Here is a 24,486-nt window from a genome sequence, read left to right as displayed (position 1 = left end):
TTTATAATATTACCAAATATGAAAACTTGTCTAGATCTGCCAGCTGGTATTACTTACAAAAGATCCATTCTACAGTTATCACTTGAAAATAACTTGATTACAAATTAAGATTTTATTAAAAAGGTCCCCTACATACAGTCTGATGAAATTTTGTGGTACATCATAACTAATTGCTTTAAATACACCCAAGACTGAGGTAAATGGTAAAACTCTGTAGCAAATAAAAAATATAACTTGCTTGGAAATTTTTTTAAACAAGTGACCATTTTGATAAAGTCAAAGTCGGATAATTTTCATTGTTCCATTTAAAACGAACAGTTTCTTATTATTTTTCTGATAACATCTGGCAATAAATCAAGTATGACATTTCTGCAGGAGTTGAAGTAAATACAACAAGTGACTTTATGCAATTTAGTCAGATATGACATCAGCGCCATTGACTGTGTAAAAATTTAGGTTGTGATTGAAAAATGGTTGTTTTTGGATATGTTATAACAAAAGAGAAAAAAATTAGGAATTTCAGTGAAAAATAGGGCAATTTAGGAATTCCCTTTGAATTTTTCATTTTTTTTAGAAATTTTAGCCAAACGGAAAAAAATTAGGATTTTTTAGGAATTTTAGGGACGCTGGACAGCCTGCTTTATTGGCCTTGAGCATAATTTTTAATTTCAAACCAAATTTGATTTTAAATGAAATCTTATGAGTTAGACAAATGAGTTCTGTGTGTAATACATCATCGGCAAGGCAGGAGTCATGCTGAATTATTTGAAATCTTCACATCCAAAGAAATTAATAAAAAAATCCAAAAAAAATCAATCAGCTGAATATAAATCCTGACATAATTTAAGAAACAATGCTTAATGGGAATTCACCATAAGAGCTATTAGATATGGGAATCAGCTTATAAAGCTTTTTTGTCTTATTCATCTGTTATCACGAGGCACGGCAAAATAAAGATTTTGTGTTCCAGCATCATTGGTTCAAATCTTCTCAGCAATTTTTCACAATAACATTATTCATTAACTCTAGGAAACTAGAGAATTTCTTGTTAAATGATGAAATTCATCTTCAACTAAGTCTTCCAAACTACACTTCAATCGCCTCCTAAATTTGTTAAATACAAAATATAAAAGGTATGATTACTTACCCAGTGTCATTGGAAGTAAGTTGCTACACAGTAAATCAATGGTATCTTTGTGTAATGTTGGAGGAAATATTGCGAGTGTTGAGGCCACTGTGTAGGGAAGGGAATCCAGTAGGTCATTTTCTAGGAATGGAACCAGACAGCCAAGAACATTTAGTACTGCTTCACCCAGCTCTGAAATACAAACAAATTGCTAAGTGTAATGTTTAGTATAATCCTTACACTTGATAAGTAAAACTCATCAAAACTAAACATAAATAATCATGTAATTCTGAATTCAATTTGCTCTAGTAATGCCACAATGTTTCTACTACAGTTTGACTTAAGATTATTGAAATTTTGTTACTCTTTTTTATTGGTCTAGTTTACAATGATGGCAACTTACAGTACTTAACTTGAAAACATTTTTATTGAATTTCATAATTTTCAACAAACTCAAATTCAGGGAAAAATTTAATTCTGTTATCATAGACTTCTAATGAAATTAAATTATTCATAATAATTATAAATAGTACTGGTTTGGGAGTATTCTTTTTAATCAGAAATCAGAAAGAATCGTAATTGTAGATCAAAAGTCTTAACTAACATTCTTGAATTTGCTTAGTGTACAAAATTGTTTTATGATCTGCGTATACAAGGAAAAATACTTATTAATAACAATGTTGAGAAAAAAAATTAATAATACAAAACATCCTAGTGATAATTTGACACAAAGTGATTAGTATTAGATGCTTGAAAATGTACATATCATTTAATCATGTTTTTGAATTTCATGTGATTCTTTTCTTTTCAATGAAACTTACTCTACAATCAAAATTACAGAAAATATTAAATTGTTACCAAAACAGACTTTTACTGTCCTTGAATTATGTGCCTTTAAGGTGGCATCACATTTTGAAAGTAAACATGCAATAGTCGTGATGTGAATAATAGTTTAAATAGTTAACAAGAGGGCCATGATGGCCCTGGGGTCGCTCACCTGAACATAGGCCCCCAGGGCCGGGCAAGTTTAAACCAAAGGGCTTTTATTTGAACAAACTTGGAAGACACCCATTAGAAGATATTTCATGATGTTAAGTTTTTACTTTACACAAATAATGAATAACAATGACTTCCCCCCCCCCCCCCCCCCTGGCATGGCCAACTTTAACCCAAGGGCTTTTTTTTTTAAAAAACTTGGTAGACATCCATTAGAACATGTTTCATGCTAAATATCTTAGCTCTAGCTGTTTGGGTTCTTTAAAAGAAGATTTTTAAGTATTTAATTACTATATGCAATATAGGGAAAATCAATGACCCCCTAGGGCGGGGCCAATTTTGATCCAAGGGCTTTTATTTGAACAAACTTGGTAAACATCCATTAGAACATGTTTCATGCTAATTATCTTAGCTCTAGCTCTTTGGGTTCTTTAATAGAAGATTTTTAACTTTTTACTCTATGTATATAGGTAAAATCAATGACCCCTGGGACGGGACCAATTTTGACCCCAGGGCTTTTATTTGAACAAATTTGGTAGACATCCATTAGAACATGTTTCATGCTAAATATCTTAGCTCTTTGGGAGCTTTAAAATAATTTTTTTAAAGTTTTTACTATATGCATATAGGGAAAATCAATGACCCCCTGGGGCGGGGCCAATTTTGACCCCAGGGCTTTCATTTGAACAATCTTGGTAGACACTGATAAGAAGATGTTTCATGCTTAATATCTTAGCTCTAGCTCTTTGGGTTCTTTAAGAGAAGATTTTTTAAAGTTTTTACCATATGCATATAGGCAAAATCAATAACCCCTTGCGGCTGGGCCAATTTTGACCCCAGGGCTTTTATTTTAACAAACTTGGAAGACATCCATTTGAACATGTTTACGCCAAATATCTAAGCTCTAGCTCTCTTTGTTTTTTAGAAGAAGATTTTTTTAAGTTTTTACTATATGCATATAGGGAAAATCAATGACCCCCTGTGGCGGGGCCAATTTTGACCCAAGGGCTTTTATTTGAACAATCTTGGTAGACACTAATTAGAAGATGTTTCATGCTTAATATCTTAGGTCTAGCTCTTTGGGTTCTTTAAAAGAAGATTTTTTTAAGTTTTTACTATATGCATATAGGGAAAATCAATGACCCCCTGGGGCGGGGCCAATTTTGACCCAAGGGCTTTTATTTGAACAAACTTGGTAGACATCCATTAGAACATGTTTCATGCCAAATATCTAAGCTCTAGCTCTTTGGGTTTTTTAGAAGAAGATTTTTTAAGTTTTTACTATATGCATATAGGGAAAATCAATGACCCCCTGGGGCGGGGCCAATTTTGACCCCAGGGCTTTTATTTGAACAATCTTGGTAGACACTCACTAGAAGATGTTTCATGCCAAATATCTAAGCTCTAGCTGTTTGGGTTTTCTAGAAGAAGATGTTTAAAGTTTTTTCTTTTGGTTGCCATGGCAACCAGAGTTCTGCATGGAATGGAATTCTTTGAACAACTTTGTTAAGGCTTCACACAAGGAACATCCCTGTGAAGTTTCATTATGATCTGCCTTATGGTTTCAGAGGAGATGTCGTTTGAAAAGTGTGAACGGACAACGTACGACGGACTAAGAGTGATCCTAATAGCTCACCCTGAGCATATGCTCAGGTGAGCTAATAAAAAAAATTAATACTGATGTCATTGCCAAATGAGGGCCATGTCATGTCATGACAAAACATGCAGCTTCACTTTTTTCTTTAAAAGCAACTAGCTTTTGCAAATTATGTATATCTGTAGTACAAAATAATAGTTTCTATAAAATGAAATAACTATATTTTTCACAAAGTTTATCAACCTCCAACTTGCAAACTTTGTAAAATAGATGGTTACTAATGATATGTTTCCAGATTGGTTTCTAATATATTATAGAATAAAGCATAATGCAAGATTGTTCCAATTTATTATTGCAACTGTACTAGACTGTGATAGACTGAATATCAGACAATCAAATTTCATGCCTATCACCATAACAACCTTTTCTTTCATTTTGTTTGGGAGTATCAAATATCCTATTGTATATGTATGTAAATATCATATCTAAACTTAAATACACTAGAAATGTGTCCATAGGACACTGATGCCCCCACAGGCCACTGTTCTGTCAATCTTATGACTCTATGTCAAATATTTTTTGGACTACATGTGCCACAAGTTGAAACTAAAAATCAACAAAGCCATTATTCTGTTAAATTTGTTCGAAGCAAAAATTCCTTCCTTTACTACCATCTACACATTAAGGTTGTTCATCCCTGGAAGTTTAAGCAAAATCTGCCATCCGGTTTAAGAGGAGTTGCGTTCACAAAATTTCTACATAGTAATTAATGAAAAAATCAACAAAGGGCCATAATTCTGTTAAATTTGGTTGCAGCAAAAATTCCTTCCTTTACTGCCATCAACACATTAAGGTTGTTCATCCCTGGAAGTTTAAGCAAAATCTGCCATCCGGTTTAAGAGGAGTTGCATTCACAAAATTTCTACATAGTATATAGTGAAAAAATCAACAAAGGGCCATAATTCTGTTAAATTTGGTCGCAGCAAAAATTCCTTCCTTTACTACCATCTACACATTAAGGTTGTTCATCCCTGTAAGTTTAAGCAAAATCTGCCATCCGGTTTAAGAGGAGTTGCGTTCACAAAATTTCTACATAGTATATAGTGAAAAAATCAACAAAGGGCCATAATTCTGTTAAATTTGGTCGCAGCAAAAATTCCTTCCTTTACTACCATCTACACATTAAGGTTGTTCATCCCTGTAAGTTTAAGCAAAATCTGCCATCCGGTTTAAGAGGAGTTGCGTTCACAAAATTTCTACATAGTAGCTAGTGAAAAAATCAACAAAGGGCCATAATTCTGTTAAATTTGGTCGCAGCAAAAATTCCTTCCTTTACTACCATCTACACATTAAGGTTGTTCATCCCTGTAAGTTTAAGCAAAATCTGCCATCCGGTTTAAGAGGAGTTGCGTTCACAAGATTTCGGGACGGACGGACTGACGGACTGACAGACTGACGGACTGACGGACGGACAAGTGCAACGCTATATGCTCCCACATTGTGGGGGCATAAAAAGTACTTACCTAACTGTCCAATTTGAATGACTGGAACTAGGTCTATCATATTTAAGGAGGCCTTGTACAGTCCAGAATAGTTATTATTTGGGAATACAGACAGACGGACACTGTCTCTTTGACCTGGGCCATAGCTCTCTGCTGGTATGTTAGGTACATCCTTCAGAATACTGCAAAATGATTCATAGGAACAAGTTATTGCAAAAATTGGAATGTTTTTTCATATCACTTTAAAAGTATGGCTATAATTCAAGATTTAGCTTACAGAGTATTGGTGGTTCTTCTCAGGTGCCCACTCGCCCCTGAATTTATGTTTGTAGGGGCCCTTACCATTTAAGCTGGAAATCACCAAAATGGTCTTTACAGTGTTGGTGTGACTTTAAAACCTGACCAAAACAAAATAAAAAATTTGTGTATAAAAACATCGAAGCACAACTCAGAATGGTCTTCATGTTCACAATATGATTGCCATGATTAACGTCAGACTGAATCTTTCCTTTAAGAAGCTTTAATACTAACTTCAAACGAGGAATGGCATAATTTCTCCTTGTAGAGGTTGTACTCAAAAGACACCTGCATTGTGAAAAAAATTGTGATCCTTGCATATTTTACCACCATTAAAGCTGGAAAAGCCTTTTTTATGACCATAAGGATTATCAATATGAAAATGAAAATAAAAAACAACATCAGCACTTACCTGAGCAGTGTTTGTGAGAAATATTTTAGGGTGTTAGCGATATCAACACCTGTAGGTTGCGGTGTCAAATTGTTAGAGACACTGTAATGATAATCCCGCAGATTTCTGATCTTTGATGTAACTGAAATAATATTTAGCTTAACTACAAATGTAAATAGTTTTTTTATATAATTAGTATTGAAGTAGATTTAAAAAGATAAGTGTGCATTGTATAAGTTTAATTTGGGTTTACTAGAGTTTGCCTTTAAAAGAAGGCATAATTACTTAAGCATTTAACAATATGTTCATTATTAAATATTTTTATTCAAGGCCTGACAGTAAAAAATGAAGAAGTTTTGGTTGAAAATTTATCACATTTTATGAAAATATAATTCATAATTATGCTTTAAGTCTTAACTAGAAATGTGTCCATAGTACACACACATAATTGCCTATCATAGGGCATATTTACTTGACAAATTTCATTTACTTGACAATTATTAAATTTTTATTATTTCAAGTTTTATATTAACCTTTAACCTGCTGGTACCAAAAGTGAATATAGCCCTAAAATGCCGTCTGAATATATGGAAAAAGAAGTCTGAGACTCTGACCAGACTCTATACTTTTGACATACCAGGTTTAAATTTATATCTTGATACCCCCAAAATTCATACCAGATTGTTCTAAAATGGAAAATGGAGAGGTCAATTTAAGAATTAAGATATATACATGTATTATAATAGTATTACAACTAATAAGTTTCACAACATATGACTAAATATGGAACATACAGACAGAACTGATGGACCATCCTGTCACCATATGCACCCAATATTTTTTTAATGGGGGGCAATTATAAGCAAGGATTTGACATGATAGGTTTTACTATCTGCATGACTATACTTACATGTTACAGCGTGTGTTGTTAATGGATGTGAAGTCATTTTGCAATGTCCCAAGTACTTTTCATTAATATTTCTCAATAGTACTGTTCACATTCTACATGTTGATCACATACATTATGTGGCACAGTGCCAATCAGTAGTTTCTGAAAGTCATAAAATATTTTTTGCTAAATCACTTGTAATATAAAAGTCAACCTCATTGCTCAGCCTATTATATAGGTTAGCTTAAGTCTTCAGTGTACCTGTTTCAATATAATTGTGACATGGCCCAATCAGATGAAAATAAAGATGTTAAGACAGGGACTTAATTTAATTTTGGAAGCCCAAATTACCTATAACTGTTAAGAGCAAAACTGTCTGTAATCATCGAGCCAGAGAACGGTTTGCCATGCCGAGAAATATTACTGAATACAGTTAAATTAGTGGCCTCTTCCATGAAGAAAACTGTTGATAAACAGCTTGTGGACTTTCTCCCTGATGCACAATTTGGTGTTCAACCATCAAAAGACAACCTCCAAAGAACAGGTTTGGCCCATGTGACAAATTTAGCTTGCGAACATCATTTTGGAGATCTGGATAGCAGCCAGCGACGTCGACCAAGTGCTTCAATGCATCATCATTCCTCAGTTCAGTTATTAAAACGCAATAGACTTCAAATGATTAGTTGGTTAAATAAAATGCCTAGGGATGAACTTGAAAATGTGATGAAAAAAGCACGTAAAGGAGGAAAACAACTGAGAGATGAACACCGAACACAAGAAAAAAGTGTTATGAGTGAAATTAATGCGGACATGGCTCAAATAAAAGAAAAAGGGAAGAAAAGAAAAATGAACAAAGTGACAGGCAAAGTAACTAAAAAACAAAAGTGCAATGAAGATGATAGTTTGGAGGAAGAGAATTTCAATGAGGAAGATCAATTTAAACGCGACTTGTCGAAAAATGACATTGTTAAAGAAAATGAGTACATTGCTGTAGCCTATCAAGATACATGGTATCCCGGAATTGTGTCTTCTGTTAATTCAAATAGAACTATGTTTGTTGTTAAGTTTATGTCCCCAGCAAGAAAAGTGGGACATTTTTGTTGGCCTGCACGTGAAGACATTCAAACTGTAGAAAAAGACTTCATTCTGAAAATAGGTTTTGTTCCAAACTGTTTAAATTCTGGCCGTATGTGGCAAATTGAAGAAACTGATGAAATAAACAAACTGTTTGTGAAATTTAAGAAGTATTATTTCTAACTGTAAAGTAGTTAGATAATAAAAAAGACACTAGACCACTGGTTATTTGAATAAGATATTTGGATCTCATTTGCAAAATGTATATGTAATTTAAATTAAATTACTTTAAATGTAATCTTATTCAGTTATTGTTATAAAATATATTTTATTAAGCACTGAATTGCTTTGATATGTATATACTTTGTTAATGATATATTGAAAATGAAAATTATTGTGATGAAATTTTGATGATGTATGATATATATGCATGCGATAAAATAAATTTTAGCATTATACCAGAAAATAAAATAAATTTTCAGATCACTGGTAACAGAATGTTGTTTATTTTGTTTTATTAAAGTCATGATAGTACATAAAATGGAAAGCAGTTGTGTGCAGCATAGGGAGATCTTGCAGTGTTCCAAATTTCATCAAGATACCTCAAAAAATAAAAAAGTTATGACATTTTTACTGTAAGTTTAACCATATTTCTTAACGCGTCGGTTCCGCCGGCGCGACACGACTATTAGGCAAATAATATGCGGAAAATTCTGAAATTTCGCCATTTTCAATGAAAATTAAAATTGCATAACTTTTTTATTTCTTCATCAATTTTAAAAAGGAAAACTGTTCTGAAAAGGTCTTTTTAAGACCTTTATAATGGTTTTAATCAACTAATCATTACTGATATTTGAAAAATTAAGCTTGGGATGCTACCTATATACTGTACATGTACATGTGGGAATATGGTGCTTACTCAGCTTAGTGCTGTATAGTGTGTATTTTTCAAGAACCATCTAAAGCTATCCCTTATATTCAATTTACATATATTGTACGAGTCCAATATCACTTAACCATATCTAACTTTGAACTCAGAGAAGTGTACATGTATGTCTTTTCATAAACCAATTAAGCAAAATAAAATATCAGTTATTATCAAAATAAGAAAACAAGAGAAGTCATTGCATACATGTAGATCTACTTTATACTGTGTAAATCAAATACTCACAAATTTGTGATCTAATATTCTATTGCACGTCCTGGCTTTCTTTTGGTTAGTATTATTTTAACTTACCAACAAATTTACTAATTCCGCCAGGCTAAAAGTAAAAGATATGTTTGCTTAATTGACCTTTTACTGCACAGCTAATACAATATAATCCTTACTGTATGCTTACTGCTTTTAAAACAAAATTAACGATGAAAAGAAAAGAATATTCATACCTGCATATATAGAAAACTCAAAAGCAACGGAACAAAACATCACAATCTGCAGGTTTTCTTAATTTATCATGAACATCTTCAGCATCTGTATCTATTACTGAACGTTCCATTTACATATTAAGGGGTAGTTTTGAATAATAAAGAAATGACCAGCTTTGCACACACACATTTGAAGATCGGTATTGGATGTCTTAAGAAACTAATTAAATGCTTTTATGAATCATAAAATGGTGTGGATTTTTGGTTTAAAGAAATATGAAAGATGTGATTATCAGACGAGCAAGTTACACCTAAATTTGCGTAATCGACTCGACCTTTATATCCAAGCGTTTACGTGTATTGATTGATCAGTGTTAAGTATGGAGGATACTGATAAAGAATTGCGAAACACGGTTCTAAACAGTGCCATGAAAAACGATCCTTGGGAACCTCTAGAAAATAAAATGCCTGATATCCCAAAGATATGTCCTGCTCCACAAGATCCTTTAAAGAATTTGATAAGTTCAGAGACTTACGTAAAGTCATTAGGTACGAAAGTTATTTTGTTTCGTACTCAATCTAGTTCGTGACAATTCATAACGGTTATTTATTGGTAATGACAAATAATGTGGCAAGAAAAATAAGATTGTGCAAACGTTATTTATAGTGTTTTTGTTCATTTTAAAACTGACATTTGCATGCTAGTAGTTTCCATACTAAAATCGTAGTTAATATTTATTTAAACAATGTAAAAATCTATATTTTAATAAGCTCATTCAACAAATACTTTACTGAAAATTTCAAATCAATATTTGGCTTGTCAATTAAATCATGGAAATTCGAGTATGTTCTTGATATGGACCAACTTCTAGTTACGAGGCCTGATATGGGGTACTGAAAGTATCCATTATTTTTTTATGAATATTATCAATATATCTATCTTCCATTAATAATGTCAAACCTCTAGTTGGGATGTATAACTATACATGTCTGTGCATTAAAAATCGCAACAATGTAAAAAAGAATTGTTTAAAAGAGGAAAAAGAATATTAATAAATGTTAAAAAACAGGGGCTGGAAAACTAGTGTGAGACATGTTCCATGCTTGCTAATTTGCTATTTATGGCTGCACAGAACTGCTCTGGGGTAGGGAGTAGGGCAACTGCAGGGAGTAGGTGTTTCCAGTGGTATACCGTCAGTGATTTTCTTACATATATAACAGACTCCGAAAAAGGGCCTCTTCCGGGAAGAGGCCTCCAAAGCTTTTATCTGAATTAAATCAACATTATTACATATCTGTCCGGACACATGGTACTGTAGTATGTACAATTTAGGTAATTTTGATACCCTCCTTGACGGGCCTTGGATATAAGTGTCAACATAATCAGAACTAAACAAACTAGTTTGTTAGTTAGGAGAAGAACCTAGCTGTACTGTGTCAAATTTACGTACCTTTAGCTTTAAAATTATGAAATTTGTATAGAAAAATGATCAAAAAGTGTCCGGTTGATGGTCCCTGACCAGTAAAGATGCTGTGAATAGCCTATAAATAAGGGATGGCTGTAGCATGATGTTTGGGAGAGTGGTGTCAAATATTCTTCTATAGGGATAGCAACCAGACCATGGTGAATCTTACAGGAAAGGGATAACCTAGCATCTATAATATGTTTGAATTCTAGTTTTCGAAGCTTAAGGGAGTGAAGCATGTCTGTGACTCCAGAGGTCTGACCATAATCTAGCTTAATCCTTAGGGCTGCTCTTCTTTGGACATTTTCAATTTGATCTAGTTGTATTTTGGTGTGGGAGACCATACTTTGGAACCATTTCCAAGCTGGGGTCTGACTAACATCTGGTAAGCAATGGACTTAATGGATTGGGATTTGGGATATGCATAGGAATTCTAAGGTTTGGTTTGCTGTCTTGGATATCCTGTCTATATTGGTATCCCACCTAAGGTTTTCTGGTATATCCAATCCAAGGTATTTAGCTGAGGTATTAACTGATTCTAATTGGACTCCGTGGAGGTATCATTGTGTTTAGATAGGATGTTTCCTTTTTTACGACACGGATAACTTGACACTTGGAGGTGTTAAATTCCATATCCCACTCCAGCTCCCATTATTCTAACCGAATTAGGTCATTTTGGAGGGTGACTGATTGGTTTGCAGTTGTCAGAGCAATGTATATTGCAGTTGTCAGAGCAATGTATATTGCAGTATAATGAAGTGAAGTATGGTTCCTATAGATAAAACCCATAATAATAATACAGTGTTGTAATATCAGTCATATCTTTCAGTTATAATCATTGAAGAGACCATTTAACTAGAGGCAAATAGATATGTCATTCAAGAAACTTACAGTGTGGACTAAACTTTGGTACTCTTCCCCGGTACCATATCCCAACAAATTCACATGCAATGAAGTGCTAATTATGCATGATCTCTTACTCATTAAAGCCCTAAATTTATTTGATATGGTAATATAGGGCAAATTTTGATACTTAAACAAGTTTCATCATATTGCCCACTTATTTATACACAGGTGGTATTATTGACAAACTCTTATTATACAGGCTTCACATGGCAGTATTTTTTGCGCATACATGCAAGGACGGAACCCCCAACATTTACAATGTCATGTTTTGACAATGCACACATAAAAGTGATTTAATATGAACACATTTTGTACTTGCTGCAAAACTGACACTAAGATTTTGAATTGTTTCGACATAAGCATGATTAAGATTTTTGTGCCCCAATCATAGGGGGAGGGGGAGGGGCATTCAGATTTACCCTTGTCCGTCCGTCCGTCCGTTCTCTTTTTGTGTCGCACGTAGCTCAAAAAGTAATTGACCTAGAGTCATGAAACCAAGGAATGTTGATCAGCATGTGAAGTAATGCACCTGGGTATTTTCTTGTGAATATATTTAGTATTTTTAGAGTTATTACCCTTGACATAGTAAAAATTTGCAATTTTCAACTTGTGTCACATGTAACTCAAAAAATATTTGACCTAGAGTCATGAAACCTTACAGGAATGTTGAATTCAAAACCTTCAATACCAAGAGGAGATGCGCATATCGTCGTTTTGTTCCGGTCAGACACTTTAACTCAGAGTTATGACCCTTGATTAGTTATGCAGTATCCATATAGAAAAATATTTGTTTCCTTGCTACTTCTCTGCTACTACTGGCTGGAATTCAATGAAACTTTATGGGATACTAAGAGAAGATATACATATAGTCGCCTTGTTCCAGTCACATACTTATAACTCAGATTTATGGCGCTTGATTAGTTATGTAGAATGCATACATCTCATTGGCATTTCCAGATTTTACTATTTAACACAAAGTTATGGCTCTGTTATTGCCCTGAATATTTATCAAGTTCAAAGAATATTACTGTTTATGCCATGATTAATATATAAATAAAGCCTTATGTCTTCAGTTGTTGTGTTAATAATAACCAGTACTCGGCTGGGGATATAAATTCAACGAATTTGCTTGTTGCCCTTGAATTAGTAAACATTTCCAATTTTCAACTTGTGTCGCACGTAACTAAAAAAGTATTTGACCTAGAGTCATGAAAACTTACAAGAATGTTGCTCAGCATGTGTAGCTGTGCACCTGGGTATTTTCATGTGGATATTTTCAGTATTTTTAGAGTTATTGCCCTTGACTTAGTAAAATTTACAATATTCTACTTGTCTATAAGTGTACTTATGCACCTTGGGTTTTTCTTGTGGATTTATTCAGTATTTGTAGTATTTGCCCTTTACTTAATAAAAGATTTTTAGTTTTCAACTTGAGCACATATGTAGCCAAAAAAAAAAATTGACCTAGAGACATAAGATTGACAAATCAGTGGAGTGTGGGGGCACCCGTGTCCTATGGACACATTTCTAGTTAACAAAAATATGCAGGAATTATTTTGGGGGGCAATTTTGGCAATTTCTCGCTTAAAAATCGCTAAAATCGGTAAAATAAGAGAAAATCTTGCACTTCACAGCAGCAATCTATATTTCTGTTGTTATACTGGTACTGCTATTTGTACGGGAACTACTCACATTAAAAGATTCTGATTTACTGTAGATTATTATTGTCTAAATTTAAATACCATCACACTTTCTTATCAAACTTGACAAATTGAAAAGTTGTATATTTGTGAAACAAATAGAAGTGAATTTAATGTATATCTACATATCTGTGTGCATTTTAATTATTTTAGAAATACATGTAACTATTAATCCATTACTCATTATTTTTTACAGAAAAAAGACTGAACAAATTAAAGGGTAAAAATGATAAAGGAAACCTAAAGACATGATACAAAGTTTACATGAAGCAAGAGATTTGCTTTCGTCACATACCATGTCAGAAAAATACAATAAAAACACTAACGATGAGGACTTTTTTCAGAGAACAGTTGAGTTCAGTGATATCATCTATACAAAGGAGATTAAATCCAGAAAGACAAGCTTTAAATACTCAAGAACTAGTCCCCCTTGTGCATGAAGATGTTTTGGCAAAAGTGTCGGAAGAACCTGATGATTCCAAAGAGGGGGAAGGAATAACAAGTGAAGGAAACAGTTGATTGATTTGAATGGAAAATCTGCTAATTATTAATCAAGAGCAATAGAAAATCTGTAATTTGTAAACATGTTTGACAGAATAGTCAGATGTTGAAGCATAAGTAGGAGATGTTAATTAAAGATATTTGTGTTGAAAAGAAAACAGTTTTAAGACTTATAAGTCTATATTTATAAAAAAAAAAGTAACAGACAGTAAAATCTTTATTGATTAAAAAAGGGAGTAAGATAAAAGAATGGTTTAAACCAAAACTTATTGCCAACAAGAGTTACTTCCTTTGCTATAATAAATTCTGTTGTTTTAGATATCAAAATTATTTTTATTGAAACTGATGAGCAGTACGAGTGAAACATGTTTGTAATTTTAGTATATATTAAAAGTATAAATGCATGTGATACTACTTTTTCATATTTTTAATATAAATTATATTACATTGTACTATTGAATCAAGGAAAATTGAATTTTAAAATTTGCCCAGCTGACTGACTGATTTATACTTTTTATGTGATTTACAGTAAGCAAAGAATGTATGTATACTTTATCTATTTATTAAAGATTTTTTTAAGAAATCTGAAGACACTGGCCTGGGCCGAAACCTACAATATTTGGAGGCAAGGGGTTTGAAAGTTTTAATGAAAACACTGTGTAAAATTGAGAGAAACAGAATGAAAATAAATGGAGTTATTTAAAAAGCACTTTGTGCCATGTGACTTGCTAGCCTATATTTGCTTAATAGAAATGGTGGTTACAAAAAGGCATATGTACTTATACTGACCAGTATAATGATTAATAAAGAACGTTTGTGAACATGTGAACATGACTTGTGATGTCAATCAAAGTCAACCTGGTTGTCAGAGAACTATTAGGAGGACAGTCTACTAATTAATTAAAGTACATCTTATACAAGCTATTAAGGCTCGCCAGTCCAAATGATTTATAAACATTTAGAGAAAGGCTTGAATAAGGGAATGTATAGTATTTAAATTTGAACTATTATATTAAGATGATGAAAATTCTAACCTTCTTACTGGTCTCTGGAATTATTTGTACATTTATTATAGAAGGTAATTATAATATTTATCTCTATGAATTTGTTTTTACATTTGTATGATTTTTATGATTTAATTTTCATATCTGAGAAGATGCTTGCATAATAATAAGTAAGAAATATTTATATAAGTCTTGTGTATCAGTAGGATTTTTCTTTGGCACATTATGACTTCGAAATGAAAACAAACAAAAAATCTGAAGGGAAAGGGCAAACAATTAGTTATATAACATTTAAATAATGACTTGAGAGCATAGTTATTATAATTATGTTTCCCTAAGAAAAGCAGTGTTGAAATGTGAAATTAATTTGTTATAAAAAATAGAAAAATGTTAACATTGAAAGCAATATATTAAATTCCATACAAAGTGCTTAAATCACTATTACTGTTCAAATTGCCAAAAGGCAACAGACGTAAAAGAAGGTTGAGATAATGATAATGAATATGTTTTTGAAAACTAAAACAGTACAACAAAAAATAAAATGCTTTTTCGAGAATTAAAAATAAAGCATATCTTGGTCAAAATAGGCTTTTAAAAACATACAATTTAAGTTCAGTTTTGGTTTTTGTAAGTTAAAATTTCTTGTTGTCACTTGTAAATATTTATTTGCATGTGAAGAAAGTTAAATTCGCAGTCTCAGCAATACAAATACCATTAGTTACGGACTTGAATTACAGGACTGTAATTTAAGTCAGTGCTTTAATGCACATGTAAAGGTTACAATCATTTTGGTTATCAATCATTTGGTTATAAATAATCTTAATACATGCTAATACATTATACATGAAATATCATTTAAGATATAAAATTAAAATATTTATCATAAAGGACTCTGAAAAATTTGTTGAGCATTTGTTAGACCTTACATAGAATTTCTATGAATGTATTCATCTAATTGATAATACTGAAAGCTTGTGTTCATAAAACTACTCATGAATACATTTGATGTACTTAAATAAAGACATGCATCATAACGCGAATATATTTTATCATCAGTTTATTCACACTGAAAGAGGTCACGGATGTGTCACAACTGTAACGAAACAGTTAGGTAGTTTTCTGTTTTGATGTTTCATATAACCTTTGTATACATCATTTTATCAATCTGTAAGTGATAAGCCTTTGTTACCAGTATAGAGCCAGGATATCATGCACATCAGCGCAGTCTGACCATGCTCTGTCCTTATTGTAACTCACTCTGTGTGTGTTTACATGACATAGGAATACTTCTATTTTCAAACGGACTGCACTTAAGTTTGGAAAATCCATTTAGCAACAGTAGACAATGCGTCCATACAAACCTCTTTTTGAAAACAAGTTCTACCACTTTGCAGGTTATAAAATGACCTAAAACATTTTACCAAACATCATACTTATAATCCCCAAAGAACTCCCTTAATTGAGGTCAATTTAATGCACAAGTGGCATATAAGCTTTTCCTCAACCAGTCGCAATATTACCTTTACTGTGTTTGTGTGATGTAAAACCAAACCCAAAAATAAAACGCTAAATGCATTTAGTCCTGACATAATTTAACTGGCGCAGATCTTTGCAACTGCAGCTTATCTATTCGTTCAGCGAGAAAGACTACGGAGCACATCGAAAATCCTCTATTCTTTGTGCTCTTTTAATGTAAACTGTCTTAGTACAATCACTTTGTTTCGGCATGACTTTAAATAACTTACGTCAAATCTACCTGGAAACTGTAAGCAAATAACTGGGGTTTGAAATGTAAGCATCAGCCCTACGATCAATGTGCGATCTTTTCAAAGAAAATTTCACACTATGACTACAACAGGATAAGCCATTTATTAATCAAATAACAAACGTACAGTGAGTTTTCACATGTAAGTGTATTTTACCACATTTCGATATCTTACATACATTCACTAAACAACATTTAAACCAATCGCGAATTTTGATAGTCAAGGTTGACCAGCGGGGCACGGGTTTATGAATAATTAAAGAATTTAGTGCTTATATAAAAGGTTTAAAACCCGTCAGTTAATATAGCAGATTTTTACTAACATAAAAGAAGTTAAGGTTTACGAGATGGTTGTCAGGTGGAGTAAAGAACTTTCTGACTGGCACAGATTCCGTCAAAGATACAGCAAAATTTGGCCGACCTTTGACTGAAACAGGCAAGACAGATGTCTAAAAAGTCAGGGAAATAATTGAAAGTGATGGCCTGTACACGATTGCTGATATTTCCAAAGGCATTGGGCGCATTTCATTTTGAAGCGTATCAAAGACAATTTGCAAGACACTGTTACTAGTAACGAAACATGAATTCACTATTTCGAACCAGTCAGAAAAAAGGGGAAAAAATGTGGCTAATCAAACATTCGGTAAAAGCTTGGTCTGATATATAAGGTAACGTCTTGTCACACCTAATATACTCTAGATCTAGCCCCATACGGGGTTTCCTTTTCCCAAAACTGATTAGGTTCTTATCTTGTCGACAAACCCCTGACTCAGTCATCAGTCAGTGCTTCAGATCTACCTACATCAGCGTACCGTCACTACCGTGACGCATTTCATGTGATGTAATGTTTATTTGAATGCTTAATTGAGATGGCGTATAATACATGTACATTACAAATTATCAGACAACCCTAGTTATTGTGAAACTTCATAATCTTTCATTTATACAGTCCAAAAAAGTGATCCGTATATATTTTATATTTCGCTGTTCATATAAAGTATATAGTAGACATTAATTAAATCTCTAGACTGTACTTAATATAAAAAATTTAATTTCAGTGAAATGTCAACTCGATCTTGAAGGTCTTGTAGAAGCTCAACAGCACCTAAATGGCGGGGGAGGGGGTTCCGGTATGGGTCGGATGATTTCCAACACCAGTTCGAAACACAATGATCAGTGGTGCTTTGACTAGCGCTTGTAAGGTTCGTAGTGGTGAAACTGCGAATCCAAGCCAGGAGATTGATGCACATGCAATAATGATGAGGTCAGCAACCTAGGAACACAAGCTGAGAGAGATGTTTACTTGGTATGATGAAAAGGTTAGCGCGGCGCACACACCGGAAGTTGTGCAGAAGTACACGAAAACAGAGGTACACAAGAATGGAACAAGAAGTCATACTGTAGATTTATTGCCCTCGACGCAGACGTTACTAGAGAGATCATTAATGTATCAACAGATGCGTTCAGCCCGTAGTCGTCTTGCGTGAACAAGAACGCCAACAAGAAAGACAAGTTTCAGTTGGAAATCGAACGGGCTTAATATGCTGCGAGAAATGCGAATGAACAGTGTTAAATAACGGCTTGTTTGGCGCTGGTTTAGGTACAACTAGTATGTTTAGTGGTTTTTGGAAACAACGATGCCTAATGTTCAATTTAATTCACTAGATGGTTTTATGGCCACAAACGACGCCTTTTCCATCATATACTGTAAACTCCGGTTCAAGCATTAGGACAACAAACTAATCTGTTTAAATAAATTGTAACAAAAGGGCTTTTCCTTATAGTACGTACAGAAACAAGGGGTGATTATTGTCTACCTTGAATGTTTATGATTATGTTATTTATGTTTTAGACTATGTTCATTTCGCTATGAAACAAAACATTTTCTAGCAATAGTTTAACAGTAATTCTATCAGACTTTTAGCATATGTACTAAATAAAGTTAAACATATCATATTGATTAGTTATTAGTTTCTATACATGTATTTTTCACAGGCACGAGTATCGGACAAGGAAAGAAATAATTTCAATTCAATTCAATATTTTATTTGCAATAATCAGCATACAAAATGCCTCTGACAAAGGTTAACAAACTACAATATATATACAAATCACACATACATGCATCAAATGACATTATAATTGTTATATAATTGTTACATCATTGCGAAGCTGATTTGGAGAAACAGTAAAGTATATGACATGCATTAACTTACATATTAATTTCATTTCTTTTCAAAAATGCTTCATTTAAAAATTTCGATACATTCAGTAAAGTTTACTGTTTTCTACTTGACATTAAACTATAAAATTTAGGTAAAGATGGCCATCATGGAAAATATTTTTTGCGAATTTCAGAATAATGAGTAGACTACAGATTAAAAGAAAGTGGTATTCACTTTCAACAACATGCATTGTACAATTTTCACACAATCTATTCTGTCTATCTATACCTCGATAACGACCGGCTTCTATAGCTAGATTATGACTGCTTAACCTAAAGGATGCAAACAGTTTCACTAATTTGTCACTTTTTATTTCGTTAAGATATTCCTCTGATTCAAATACCGTTTTAAATTGAACATTAGATAATGTAATAAGATAATTTCGGCAAATTATTGATTGTCGTATGCCAATGTTGGATAAATTGATCTCTCAATCTTCGTGACAAAGTAGGAAAATAGTTAACATCTTTATTAAAATTTTCCCATATATCATTTAAACCAATTTTAAGATTATACAATAGTTTTTTTTTTTTGCAGAGAGAGTCCAATTTTGATCATTATTACTATTACACTCAATAGAAAATAACTTACACATTAATGACTCTGGGAGTATAACATGAAAAGTTAAATAACATAATTATGTGTTTGTTATATTAGTCACAATGCATTATATAAAGAATTACGAATAAGGAACATTATGCAAGTAAGACGACAAAACAACAACAAGAAACAAAGAAAGAAACACGAGCACACACGCACGCACACACACAATATTATTATCTACCTATACACTCAACGACAATCAAGCTGTCAAATTACTGGTTGCAGACTATAAATAAATCTTCAAGTTTGCCACAATCTGTAAATAGTTGTAAGACCATGATCAGACTGGTAAAAGTATGCTTAACATTATTTAAGAAGCATATGACGCAATGTCCTAGCGTGTTCCTGGAATATTGGGCAAATGTCCTAACGTTATCTTAGAATCAAGGTTACATTAATCTCATCTCATGTCCATGTCCTCATCAAATGTCCAAATGTGAAACATGAATGAAGAATACGTTTAATTAAAATGTTTTCGTCGTTGGTGTTGAGGTATAATATAATTATTATATAAGACAAGTTCATGTGGCTAATATAAAAACAATTTATTATATAGATTACCATATACAGTATGTGCGTGTTAGTTACTGTTGTTCCTGCCAGTTTACGCTTACAATATAATAATATTATGGCAGTATTATATACAGCTGTAATTTTTGAGATTTATTTACAAAAATATATACATGTATAACTAATTAACTATATAATGTCTAATGCGTTGTTTTAAATGAAAACAACACAATATTATGTTTGGAAGTCAAGTTACGGCGTCAGTTTATTATAGATGTATAGTACAGGAAGTAAAAAAAATAACAATCATTGACTGATATTTCTCCGATGTTCATAATTATGTGTAATTTTAATTCGGCCGTGTTAGCAGATTTAATTATTTACTGTTGTTACAAATATAGACTAATATTATATATATATATATATATATTATATAGCAGTGCTACTGGTAGTAACAAAAGTGTTGTTACTGCTCACTTCACATACATGCAAGATTTTTAGTGATTCAAACATGAATTCAAACAACAAATTAATCACGTATACATCCCTTCAAAATAAAACTCAATATTTCCGGTGAATATTCGCATATCAAACCTATAATTAGCTTTCTTTAGATCTTTAGAATCCGTTTTTTTGTCCCTTCTCATTGTACGGAAGACCAAAATAAGATTGAACCGTCGACGTCCCACGTGTAAGATGGAAACTCCATCACATGAAATAAAATCAACGAAACGATCTTTACCATAAACCATAAGAAACAAATTGTTATACAAATTGAGCTCACTGGTAAAAACTTTAAGAACCTCCCTCCCAAAAAACAACAACACAAAAACATACACGCACGCACGCACACACCAACACACACGCACACACACCAACACACACGCGCGCACACACACACACACACACACACACACACACACACACACACAAAAAAAAAACACACAAAAATCAATCAAACAAACAAGTAACCTTTCTAACAATCCGTCTCAATCATCTCATAGACTTTCCAAGATCTTCAATCAGTTAGGTGGATTTTTCTTTTCGGCGCAAGAATGCAGTCATATATAATGTCATCGCAATATGTAACAATATCTCATAATGCAATACAGCGCAACACCACTGATATGACATAATCCCCAGGCTTAGTTGCCAATTACTATACATGTGTAAAAATGAGAATATGAATCAGCATGGTAAAGCGACGCTACAGAACGCAGCCCCGAAACAACCCAGTCACACCAGCAGGACACCTAGAAAGAACCGAACCAAAAAACGGGAGTGGGCACCAGTGCGTTGAAAGGAGAGGAGGGAGATGAAATAAGTGAAATGATAAGAACTAAAAGGGCCGATACAGGAATCAAAGGGACAATAAAAGAGGGAAAGGGCACAGAATGGGATATAACGGGGAACGGAAAAAATATTTACTGCTACCGACAATTTAACAAGACATGACATCATAACACGAAACAGTATACAAGACATACACGTGAAACATGTAAAGGAACACAAAGGGGTGCCGCCTTAAATTTGGAACGGTCAGTAGTAGTCACTCGGGGGTGTAGACCGGTTATAGGCGCACCATACCTCATTCTTAGCACCAAAATATGTTCCTATGTGACGAGATGTAAATAAAATGAATCCAGCCAAGTGAGATTCTAACAATTGCCATGGTTTTATAAGATGAAATAAATAAAACATATAAATGATCATGTAAATATATAATAACAAAAGTACTCAATGCCCTAAAGGAAGGCAGAGCAACAAGAAAATCGCCTACAAGGGCCAGTCCGGAAGCCTCCAAGAATTGTCCATCAAATGAGGAAAGCGTAGCGTCTAACTGTAAAAGGGTTGAATTCCAAGCATGAGGTGTCCTGAAAATAATTGGATCATAGCCTCTTTTAATAAAACGTTTGACAATTTTGGTGAAGACAGAAGAAAAAATAATATTGCCAAAAAGTTTATAAACCAGACTTCCATAATTAACAGATTTGTTGATACCTAGTCGTAAAATAGTTTTTAAATTCAAATTAGATTTTAAAATTAAAACTGAATTACGATGGTAGAACTTTGTAAAACATTAACGCAATTTATGATAGCGATAGCCTTGTTAAAGAAGTTTGCCAGTAATAAATAAATTGTATTCAGTGAAGTCATTCACACGACTACACGTCCTAGCAAATCTAATTAACTGATTAATGATATATTTTTTAAATCCAAAAACAGATGTACATGGTAGTAATGTCTGTAGAGTGTTTCATTTAATTCAAGTTCACCAGTAACCATTTGATCAAAATAAGGATTATTTATTTTATGTATATCATCTAGGCAGCGGGAAGATGTATAACTTTCTGTTGTGAATTTGAAGAGAGACTTAATATAACATACGTCTCGTAGCAATGTAAAAATAAATCATCTATCAGTTCCTATTGGAATGCCTATTATATATATGTTTAAAAACTGTATTACCAAACATTGATGTTATCTAATAAAAACGAGAGTTCTTTAATTACAATTCTTAAAAAAAGCCTTCTTTGAATTGTACGCAAGAAAAAAAACTTTTTCTCTTACAAAAGTTTTTTTTTAAATTAAAAATGATAAGTTTATGTGACAATGGAGTATATGGTAAAGAAACCATAAGTACTAACGGATGAAGCTCGATATAATTCCTACATTTGAATTCATCCAAAATTTCACTCGAGTTTTTAATAGACCATTTCTAAAAGATGTTTGCCTGTATTTTCATAAACTTTTTCATAACAATATCTTATGACATACACGCTTTAATGGCAGTCAGACAAAAAGTCAATAAAAAGTTGTACTGTCATCAACGTTTTTATAATAATAATAATAATAATAATAATAATAATAATAATAATAATAATAATAAAGACTTTATTTAACGAGAGAACTCATTTGAACAATAATTGTGTGTGTCACTGTCTAGAGATGGCAAAATAATGCGAGCATATATAGTACAATGAAGTAATTCGCCTACCCTACAGTTTTATCTGCATAAGAAGACAAGCAGTTTTATCAAGGGGCAGGACGTGAAGTGGTTGCACACTTGGTTCAAGCGAGCGAATTGGTTGCAAACTTGAAAAAATGGAGAACTCGGCGTAATTTTTTGAAACGGGTGAACGAATTTTTGCCAGGCAAATGGGTTTCTTTGTTATTTTGAAGTTCATTAGTATGTCTATTCCATACTGCAATATATATGCCACACTCGGTTAAAGGTTTCACCATCATAGATTCTGTTTTGACGAAGTTATTGAAGATATAAACTGATCATGTATATATTTTGAAATTTGACATGTGACTGTTCTGGTCGGGTTTTCTCCTAATTTATTCGAATTTGAAAGTTTTATCAGCATTTAACAATAACAAAATATGTTTCTGTCAATGCTGTACAAATGGTTTAGTTCGCAAGTCCGAAGATAACGTTCAATACACAAACATATCTTGTTCAAGCACATTTTGGTTGCAGACTTATACTTCAAGCATTTTTGGTTGCAAACTTATTCTTATTCTATTGAAATCCATAGTAAAAATTTGCAAAAGGAGTGTAGAAGGTTATATTTATTTTCAATGGCGATTATTGACATTTATGTTCCGTTACTTGTTTTTGTTATAAATGTTATTTAAACTTTCTTCTTTTACAACAATTATGCACTTTAAGTTTCAAATTACATGGTTCTCAGTTCAATACTATAATCATCAGTAAAAGCCTACAAACAAAATAATAGCATATAGAAAAATATTCATTGATACTTCAATTCTAAAATATGTCATCATATGTAAAATGCAAATGAGAACTACATACAAAACAAGCGTATGTGAGAGTACTGTTGTATATAAGTGAATTACTTTCATCATAAACATAAGGACATGTGCACACATACGATGTTACTCGGCAAAATTTCCAAAGTTTATCAAAACCACAAAAAATGTTGTAATTTGTTTGTTTCGTATGTAAAGATCAGCAGTTGCTTTAGACATAAAATATGTAAATGTACTTTAAATATTTTTACAAACCAAAAGTTAAAAGGACATGTTTGTTTACAATATTTCGGATTTGATCTACATGAATATCATATGTCAATTGGTATTCTAAAGATATTTTTGATTATTAGATCATAATATAAATGATATACGATTGGTTATTCACGTTGACTGATACGTGACAAAACTACTTAAAGTCATTGTTCGAGTTAAGGAATTTCGAAGATGTTTCGATTGGTCAAAAATAAGGAACAATTTAAAGAAACATGTGAATAATGCCTTTGTGTCAATGTTAATATAGTTTTTATCTACTATATAATTAAATTTATTTCAAATCTCAAAAACGAACAATAATGAAAGTCATGCCAAGATATTATAGAAAGTCCTAAGACTTTGTAAAAAAAGAAGTACATCAAGGAGAAAAAATGATGAAGATAAACACAAGTGAACTTCAATTTAGAATATTGTGTTATATATCTATTTGAAAGACCATGTGTAAAGATATATCTGCACGCATATACAATTTGTATATATATATATTTCTTATAAGATGAACGGGTATAAGTG

At 32.6% G+C, this 24,486-nt stretch overlaps 2 protein-coding genes across 2 annotated transcripts in view; one reads left to right on the top strand and one right to left on the bottom strand.

Moving 5' to 3' along the window:
• LOC132722534 (protein unc-79 homolog) overlaps positions 1–9,349 on the bottom strand; it is a 73,534-nt gene extending 64,185 nt beyond the window's left edge. Inside the window, exons 1-5 of the mRNA XM_060707043.1 lie at positions 9,259–9,349; positions 6,820–6,960; positions 5,931–6,051; positions 5,243–5,403; positions 1,148–1,318 (exon numbers count right to left, since the gene is read on the bottom strand). Coding sequence (XP_060563026.1) covers positions 1,148–1,318; positions 5,243–5,403; positions 5,931–6,051; positions 6,820–6,856 — 490 coding nt within the window. The 5' untranslated portion in view covers positions 6,857–6,960; positions 9,259–9,349. The remainder of the gene's footprint in view (positions 1–1,147; positions 1,319–5,242; positions 5,404–5,930; positions 6,052–6,819; positions 6,961–9,258) is intronic.
• Positions 9,350–9,597: 248 nt separating this feature from the next.
• On the top strand, positions 9,598–13,616 carry LOC132722541 (uncharacterized). Its single transcript, XM_060707051.1, has 2 exons — positions 9,598–9,786; positions 13,506–13,616. Exons 1-2 carry the CDS (start codon positions 9,618–9,620, stop codon positions 13,559–13,561), a joined length of 225 nt encoding a protein of 74 aa, XP_060563034.1. The 5' UTR covers positions 9,598–9,617; the 3' UTR covers positions 13,562–13,616.
• The last annotated feature ends 10,870 nt before the right edge of the window (positions 13,617–24,486 follow it).

Source organism: Ruditapes philippinarum, unplaced genomic scaffold (genome assembly GCF_026571515.1).
Source record: "Ruditapes philippinarum isolate M1 unplaced genomic scaffold, ASM2657151v2 ctg3132_1_1_1_1, whole genome shotgun sequence".
Taxonomy (NCBI): Eukaryota; Metazoa; Mollusca; class Bivalvia; order Venerida; family Veneridae; genus Ruditapes; species Ruditapes philippinarum.
Note: the sequence above shows the minus strand (reverse complement) of the source record. Positions and strands in the feature narration are given on the sequence as shown.

Excerpts from the sequence above, each read along its gene's own strand:
- LOC132722541 (XM_060707051.1), top strand. The coding sequence starts at position 9,618 with ATGGAGGATACTGATAAAGAATTGCGAAACACGGTTCTAAACAGTGCC. Across the intron at positions 9,787-13,505 it reads GACTTACGTAAAGTCATTAG|AAAAAAGACTGAACAAATTA; the intron begins GTACGAAAGTTA and ends TATTTTTTACAG.